Source organism: Pipistrellus kuhlii, unplaced genomic scaffold (genome assembly GCF_014108245.1).
Source record: "Pipistrellus kuhlii isolate mPipKuh1 unplaced genomic scaffold, mPipKuh1.p scaffold_m20_p_7, whole genome shotgun sequence".
Taxonomy (NCBI): Eukaryota; Metazoa; Chordata; class Mammalia; order Chiroptera; family Vespertilionidae; genus Pipistrellus; species Pipistrellus kuhlii.
This window is the reverse complement of record NW_023425573.1, coordinates 21,302,309-21,310,925: the sequence shown is the minus strand read 5'-3', so window position 1 is coordinate 21,310,925 and position 8,617 is coordinate 21,302,309. Positions and strand designations below refer to the sequence as shown.

The following is an 8,617-nucleotide window of genomic DNA, read 5'->3' as shown; positions in this document are numbered from 1 at the left end:
CATGCGTTTGGAACCTTGTTCCAAAGCCCCCAGTGAGGACTATGGGCAAAGGAGCTGGGTTGGGTTGGGCGATGGGGCGCAGGTACCAGCCACCGGACCCTTGAAAGCGCCTCACCCCTTCCAAAGGGTGGAAGGGCGGGTAGAGCTCCGCACGCGCCCATTCGCCAGCCCCGGCAAGCAGGGGGTCAAATCGGTAAAAGTGGCCAGAGCTCCACTGTGAGAAGCAGGCCCTCCCCGTCGTCTGTGGTCCCCGGGGTGGCGGGGACAGGGGGACAACCCGGCCGGCCCGCGGAGGGTGCGGGGAGCGGGGGCCGCGAGCCCAGCTGGCCGCGCGCGCCGGGAGGAGCGCGGAGTTTGCAAAGTCGTGGAGAAGCGTCTGCGGGGAGAAGGGGGTGGGGAGCGCGGTTGCAGGAGAGAAAAACCCGCCTCTAGCGAGTTCGGCGAGGAAGAGGGGGGGAAAGGCGCCGCCGAGTTCCGCTTCCTGAGCGGCCTTGGGGAGAGGAGGTCGGCGCTGGGAAGGCCGGCGGACCGGCGCGGCGATGGCGGTGGAGCGGACCCGCAGGTTCACGCGGAGCCTGCTGCGGCCCGGCCAGGCGGCCGAGCTCCGGCACAGCGCCGCGGCCGCCGCCGCCGCGGCCGCCAGCAGCCGGCAGCAGCAGCAGCAGCAGCGGGTGAGTGCGGCGTCCCCCGCGCCTCCCCGCGCCCCGGGTGGGGGGCCGGGGACCCCTCCGGGCCGGGCCCCGCGCGCCCCGCTCCCCTCCCCGCACGCCCTCCCGCGCCGCCCCTGCTCGCCCGGTCCCCGCGCCACCTCTGCCCGGCAGCGCCACCGACGCGTGAGCGCGGGGCGCGGGGCGCGTTTGGGGACCTGGGACCTTCGGAGGAGCGGCGGCGCGGGCAGCAGAAGCGCAGCGTGGGAGCGGATGTGGCCGGGGGGAGGCGGCGGGGAGGTGGCGGGACCGCATCGCGGGGGCGACAGGTGGTGGGTGCCGGGGACCCCAGGAGTGGGGGAATCTACTGGACCGAACCTGTCCGTCCACAGCTCTGCGCATCCCCCTTCAGCCCAGCGCAGTGACTGGTGCGCAGGGAAGGAGGGTGGTCCTCACTGGGGCCAAAGCTGGGAGCCCCCTGTCAATGCATCCAATCGGGGGCATCAATGTAGTTCGCATCGCCCACCCTCAATGGGTGGTGGTGGGGGGGGGCACAGATCACTTTTTACGACTCCAGAAAGGGCCCGGCGAACAGGCTGGAGACGTGGACTCAATATCCAATGGTTTCTGGTATTTTTCTAAAATGTTCGCGGGGCTCTCGCGCCAAGATCGCCTTACTGGTTACTTCCTCATTGAAAAGCCTTCTAAATGCTGGGTGATTTCCGCGGGAAATCCTGGGGCAGGAGCCAGCCGTTCTCCCCTGATGCGGAAATCATATCCGTCCTTCTTCAGATGTTCATAAATTCCAGTAGGTGTCACACTCTGGGCTGGAAGTGTCAGGAGAAAAAATAAATAAATAATAAATAAATAAATCAACCCTGGTGGGAAAGGGAAGCCAGAGGAGACAGCCTTACAGCAAGACCTGGGCTCCACAGCCGCACCGCCCTCTTGGCTGGCCTTTGCTGGACCGGAATCTCATGTGGTGGGTTGCATTTTCCTTTTTTGCCAGGAAATATCATTAGGAATTAAACGGCTTCTTTTAAGAGTGTCAAAGAAAGCGTTACTCTTGCCAGTCACCCATCGGGAGGGAGCCAAGAGCTGCCCAGAGCCAGTTCCCACAGCCAGGACTTTTCTCTCCAGCCAGAGTTCAGAAAGTTGAACAGAACGGAAGCTAATTGCCTGGCAGAGGGAGGAGGCATTGGATGCCCATGTGTGTGTGTGTGTGTGGGGGGGGGGGGGGCTAATACTGTGAACCCACCCGGTGCCCAGGGTGCCTTCTCTTCCATTCACCATGGGTCACAGCCTGCAGTTACTCAGAGGTGATTCAACTGTTAGCATACCCTGTGGTTCTGACACCAGCGCGCACACTTTCAGGGCAGAAGGGATAAACTGGCTGAAAGGGCATTTGAAAGAAAAGGTTCAATTCAAGTAAAAGTAGAGATACTAAGAAAACCTCTAGGCATGCCCGGAAAATAATCTTTAATTTTGAAGTGATTATTCAGGAGTGTGGCTTTGTCAACCTCTGCCATTTGCTTTACAATAGCTTTATTTTGCAAATGATTCATTTTGCCAAACGTGGGTAATGATTTCATAGAGAAGTGCAGAGAAGTAAGGAGCGTTCAATTAGAATAAACAGCTCTAGATGTTTTGTTTTTAAGTGGGTTTTCTTAGAGTGTTTTTCATGCTGGAATTTCTATAAAGAATATGTATCGTGCATACCTTTCTACACACACACACACACACACAGGCACATTATTTTCTCCAGATTCATGTCACCTTCAAAATCCTAGGGTACCTTGTCAAAATGAATAAGCTCAAGGTCTTACAATGAGTAGTGGGGGGTGATTCACCAACAAAGGTGTCCCTGCCTCCCTCCCCTCACTTCAGCACCTTGGCCAACACTCCTGAACTAGTTTTTGCCAAGACATGTCATGGGATCTTACACATCTAGTCAGGCACTATTGGCAGTGATTTTGGCCACCAAAAAAACAAAAAAAACAAAAACGAAAACAAAAAAAAAAACAACAAAAAAAAAACATGCCTTTGCTTTCCATGCTTTCCAGTGATGACTTTTCTGAGTTGGCACCCAAACTCTGTAGGATTCTGTATGGCAGCGCATCCCTTATGAATCTAAAACCTTGTAATTGAACTGCACAGTGGAGGGTGTTCTTGACTTAAGCTGAGCCAATCCCTTAAGACTATGTTTGTTACTTCAAATCCTCAAATCCTGGTTATCAAGGGAGAAAATTAATAGGATGGGGGAAGAAGATTATGGGTAGCCCATTTCTGTACAGGCAAGAGCTGCTTGATTGGACCAAGCTGCCATCTATTGAAAACTATTTGAGAGATGCTTGAAAGTTCTGCTGAGAAAAAACTGTGTTGCTGCTAGATTCAAAATGTGCTTTCTGAAATCTCTGTTTTTAGGGACTGAAATGCTCCAAAGGTTACAGAGATTTTGTTGTAGGGTTAGAACTTTGCTTTATCCAGTAAGAATGGTTGAGAATGATATACATCCCTGTGTCTATACTATGTCTCTATATATCTATAACACAGTCCTACACATACACATATAGGACAGGAAAGCTTCAAAATGTGTATGCGTTATGGAGAGCAGAGGGCAAAGAATGCTGAGTGAGGTCACTGACTAGGGATCCAACTTAGATCAGTTGCTGAGGAAAGCTGAGAGAGATACCAAAGCAAATTTGATTTCAGTTCTAAGCCAAGACACTGCATGAGGCTTCTATGCAGGAGACAAACCTTACTCTTCTTCCCTCTTCAATAACAATTACAAAGAGATACCTGTACTGCCATATTCAATGCAGTATTTTTACAATAGTCAAGATAAGGAAACAATTTAAATGTGTGTTGAGGGTTGAATGGATAAAGAAAAGGATATATAATATATATATATATATATATATAGAGAGAGAGAGAGAGAGAGAGAGAGAGAGAGAGAGAGAACAATAATATGCTTCAACTTTTAAAAAGAAGGAAATCCTGCCAATTACAACAATGTGGATGAGCTTGGAGGACATGGTAAGTGTAGTGGAATATACAAGTTAAAACTCAGGGAAGCAAAGAGTGATTGCTGGGATGGGATGGGGGGAGTGGGGTGGTGAGAGTAAGGAAGAAATGAAGAGATGTTGACTAAAGCATACAAACTTCCAGTTATGCAAGACAGATGACTTCTGGAGATCCAGTGTATGGCTTGGTGACAATAGTCGAGGATACTGCTTCATATATTTGAAGTTTCTAAGAGGGTCTATCTTTTTAAAAATATATTTTTATTGATTTCAGAGAGGAAGGGAGAGAGAGAAAGAAACATCAATGATGAAAGAGAGTAGTCTGCATGCCCCCTACTGAGGATTGAGCCTGCTATCCAGGTAGATACTCTGACTAGGAATCAAACCAGTGACCTCTTGGTTCTTGGGTCTACACTCAACCTCTGAGCCACACCCAGCTGGGCTGAAATTTCTAAGAGGATCTATCTTTAATTTATCTCAACACACAGTGGTAATTATGTACAAGTCGTGAATAAGCTCTTTCACTTGACTATGATGTTTTTTGCACAATGTAGCATATATCAAACCATCACATTGTATACTTAAATATATATAATTCTTATATGTCAAATATATTTTAATGAAGTTAAGAAGATAAAAGAAGCAATAATAATAATAAAGAACAATTATGGGAAAAGCCATACATTTTGAAGAGAAGTTTTCTCTATAGTTATCCAAAAGTTTTTTTTATATAAATAAGTGAATCATAATTCATTGTAAAGTCAATCTTAGGATCAAGTGAAGTTTAATTTGCTGACACTCTGTTCATACTAGTTCCACAAAGTAAGCTTCTCTGGAGCAGAATTTCAGTTAGAAAATAATTAGAAACATTTCTCTCATGTTGTGACAGGAGTGTTTTATTACTTTGGGTGAATGTACATACCATGTTGGCCTCAAATTGTAATGCCACTAATTAGAGTTTATTATTATTATTATTATTATTATTGTTGGTGAGAAGCCCTTTTAAAATGTATGAAGTATATTTGTACTTTAGCACTAATTAGTTCATTTAGATGACTTTCTACTAAATTTTATTAAGCTGTAAACCTAGGATTTGCCCTTGTGTACATATGTATTATATTTGATAGAATTTTAAAAGAAAAATACTTTAAAATATAGATTAGTCTTTGCTAACAAATTAGATTTGTTTCTTTGAAAAAAAAACTAGAGATTTTTAAAAAAGAAATATGTTTATTGATTTTTAGAAAGAGCAAGGGACAGATAAGAGAAATAGAAATAGTGATGAGAAAGAAATATCAACCATGCCTTCCTCCTGCTCGCCCCTACTGGGGATTGAGCTTGCAACCCTGGCATGTACCTTGACTGGGAATGGAATAGGTGACTCCTTGGTTCACAGGTCAAATGCTCAGTCACTTAGCCATACCAGCTGGACTAGAGTTTTATTTATATAATGTGATTGGATGAGTCAGAGAGGGTGTAACAGAGTGGGTGAGAGCTAAGGAGGAGGAGGTCAGATGGAGTAAAGGATGCCTAAGAAACAGTGAAGGTTCACTAATGATTTGGCCAGCTTTTGCCAAAAGCCTCTTGTGTGTTTCCTAGATTAGAGCATACCACTTTATTTTTATTCATTCTTTAACACATGTAAGGCATTTACTTTGTTATGAAACAAAAATTCCTCTGCAACTCATTTGTGAGTTCTATCTAACTTTATTAACTTCTTTTAAGAAACACCCTGCCAGAAATGACTGTACCTAACCAGCATTCTCTGTCCCTCCATACCTACCCAGAAAGGGTTAGTGGTAAAGAGTGGGATAGTATTGACTTTAGTGTAAGCACAAAAATCCACTTCCTCTGTTCTCTAATGATACAAAATTTGTTTGATGTTTTAGGGAGCTTTAAATAAAAGGTAGAACCTTCAACAAAGTAAAGATCTTTGGTAGAGAAGTAATGACATATAAACATGTTTACAAAACCAGGAGGAATTCCTAGAAGGAAGAATTTCCTCTCCTCTTAATTTTGTGATTTTTGAATAGTTGAGAGTAGAAGGGTTCGTTTTTTTTAAGTGAGTGGGAAATTCTAGATGTTAACAAAAAGTCATGCTGGGGGTAAGAACTAGTGAAAATATGCAAAAAGTGAATTGAATAAAAAGGAAACACTTCTTCTACTGTCCATGTCTAGAGTTAAAAGCCCTATGCAAAGAAAAGGCCTGCTTGTTAGGCATTCATAGCAGTCTTTTGTTGTTTTATTTTGGACAGGGCTTTTCATAACAGGAGTATTTACACTTTGGCAGAAATCACACACTTGAGCAGAAATCACACTTTTATGTTTTGACATGAGGAAAGTCCCTTGCTGTTGAAGAAGTCAACATGGTCTTAGTAGACAAGATCAAAGTTGAATATTATTGATTGTACCAACTAATGTTTTTGAGTTCTCAAAGGCATTACAGAAACAACTGTAAAAAGAAAAAAATTCTAACTGGGTCCAAAAACGGGAAGAATGAGTACACATGTATGGTGTTTGGCTGTCTTTTTCTTCACCATTTTCTTTAAGGCCTAGCATAAGAAAAGAGTAATAATCAATGTATTATGATAAGCCATTTCTTGAGAACCTACAGAGAGTCCAAAATAGTGGTATTTTATTTAAGATTCAGAGCAATCTTATGAAGAATAATGTTACAAATTACAGAGGAGATCATTGAGAGTCATAGGGTTAAATACCTTGCTCTAAGACAATGGTCATCGAACTCATTCGTCAACAGAACCAAATATCAACAGAACAAAGATTGAAATTTCTTTTGAGAGCCAAGTTTTTTAAACTTAAACTTCTTCTAATGCCACTTCTTCAAAATAGACTAGCCCAGGCCAAGGTATTTTGTGCAAGAGCCACACACAAGGGGGCCAAAGAGCAGCATGTGGCTCGAGAGCAGCAGTTTGCCGACCACGGCTCTAAGAGAAGTGACTGATGTGTGATATCTTCTGTAACCTGAAGAGTAACTAGCTGTCCCGACCCGCGGGACAACAACTGGGGCACGCAGGAACCACCTAAGAAAATGAAACAAACAAGGAACGAGAAAGAATGGAGGCAAGACAAGGTTCTGATCAAGCCTCAGTTTTATTCTCTGAAATGGCTGTATTTATACAGCAGAAACAAAGGGGGGCAGGGCCGCCCATGCAGAGGGGTCCCTGGCAGTGTCCATGGGGGAGGATCAGGAAGGGGAAGTTGCAAAGATGTTAACATTCCAAGGTGCAACATTCCAAGGCTGGGCTATCTAGGGGGGAAGGATCAGGAAGGGGAAGAGGCAGGAAGACAAGAGATGCTAAGCCCCAGGTTAATCTTATCTTCTGGCCAAGCCCTCAGGGCACCGCATAACTTCTGCTAGAAGGAACTTAATTCTATTTCCTTAAGACTGAGTTGCTTGCCTCAACTCTGCTGGCTCCCAACAACTAGCAGAGGGTTACCTTCCATTTCTGTAGTGGTTTCCAACAGTATCTCTAAATTGGAAGAAATGAGGAGTTGATTTTGGTTGATGTGGCCTTCTGACCAATAGCTCTAACTAAGGAAAAATAACTGTATTGGTATTTTAGAGCACCTGTTAGCATTCACTTCAATGTTCTCCCGAGATTAGACGCCACAGCATAGTCTATTCCAGTTACCAGTAATAATAACAAATATTCCACAAGGCAACTGGGAGCTCAGTTGTCAAGTCCTTAAAGTATAAGCTTACTCAGCCATCTACCCTGTTTCCCCCCAAATAAGACAGTGTCTTATATTAATTTTTGCTCCCAAAGATACGCTAGGTCTTATTTTCAGGGGATGTCTTATTTTTCCATGAAGAAGAATACAGTACACATTTATTGTTAAATGAAAATAAAGGAAATTTATTACTTGTATACTGTGCGGTAGTACGGTAGTTGTCAATACAAACCAGACAAACTGTGAATCTTACAGTATCAAGAATTTACTCATTTATTCAATGACAATCATGTCATCATCTTCTGGAACATCATCCTAACAATCCAATTCCTGAATTTCCTGGTGAATTTCTTGTGACTCCATTTCTTTCAGAATCAGTGGACTAAATCTCTCATGTTTAGCAATAGCACTGTCTTTTAAATGAGTACTTCTTGTCAAGGTAGCCTGCTCGCAGTGCATTTGCAATGCAACTGTCCACTCCACTTCCACACAGCAGTGATGCCAGGACTCCGCATAACGTCACTGGTTGCTAGATGCCAGTCGGGATGGCCCTAGGGACTAGTTTACAGTAAATTAATTTTCATTCTGATACAGAGCCTAGGGGGGGCCTTATTTTCAGGGGGATGCCTTATATTTCACTCAGAAGGAAACCTGTAAGTAGGTCTTATTTTCGGAGGATGTTTTATTTTCGGGGAAACACGTTATCTGGCAAAACCATAAGCAAACTCTGAAAGAGGGTGGAGTTAATTCTTCTCAAGTCCTCTTCTGTTCTAGTACTAGCTCTCCCTTCATGCTCAGTCACTTCACCCCACTCCCACAAGTGCTTGAAAATTGTCCATGTATTGTGGGTCCTTGGGCACATATTTCCACTGAACTAGGTTATGTTGAAATCCTTTACTCACATGCTATCATATTCAAAGGAGTGATTCTAAGTGTTTTACAAAGATAGATGTAAGACAACAACAACAAAAATGTAGTAAGCAAGGAGGTAAAAAGCAATATTATGAACAACAAAAAGCAATATTAGGAAAGTTAGATGTAGTCAGGAGGAGTTAAATGGAGAAGGATCACTAAATAAGTCTTAAGTCTTATATTCTTGCTAAAGGTGCTTCCTAGTGGCCAAGTCAAATAGGAAAACATGATCATCCATGAGCCTGAGAAGTTCATAAGGTAAAAGAAAATAATTCACTGTAGACATGGTTAGTTTTAACTTGTAATGAGACTCAAGAGACAAGAGAAAATGTTCTGTGATTT

The 8,617-nt window shown here is 43.9% G+C and overlaps 1 protein-coding gene across 3 annotated transcripts in view; it reads left to right on the top strand.

Annotated features, from left to right (window-relative positions):
- The first annotated feature begins 428 nt into the window (after nt 1-428).
- The window catches only part of DOCK10 (dedicator of cytokinesis 10), a 208,645-nt gene continuing 200,456 nt past the window's right edge, over nt 429-8,617 (top strand). Inside the window, exon 1 of one of the 3 annotated variants that reach the window (XM_045575320.1) lies at nt 429-671. In XM_045575320.1, the coding sequence (XP_045431276.1) occupies nt 540-671 (132 nt within the window). In that variant the 5' untranslated portion in view covers nt 429-539. The remainder of the gene's footprint in view (nt 672-8,617) is intronic. The other 2 variants (XM_045575321.1, XM_045575322.1) reach the window with 2 other exon arrangements.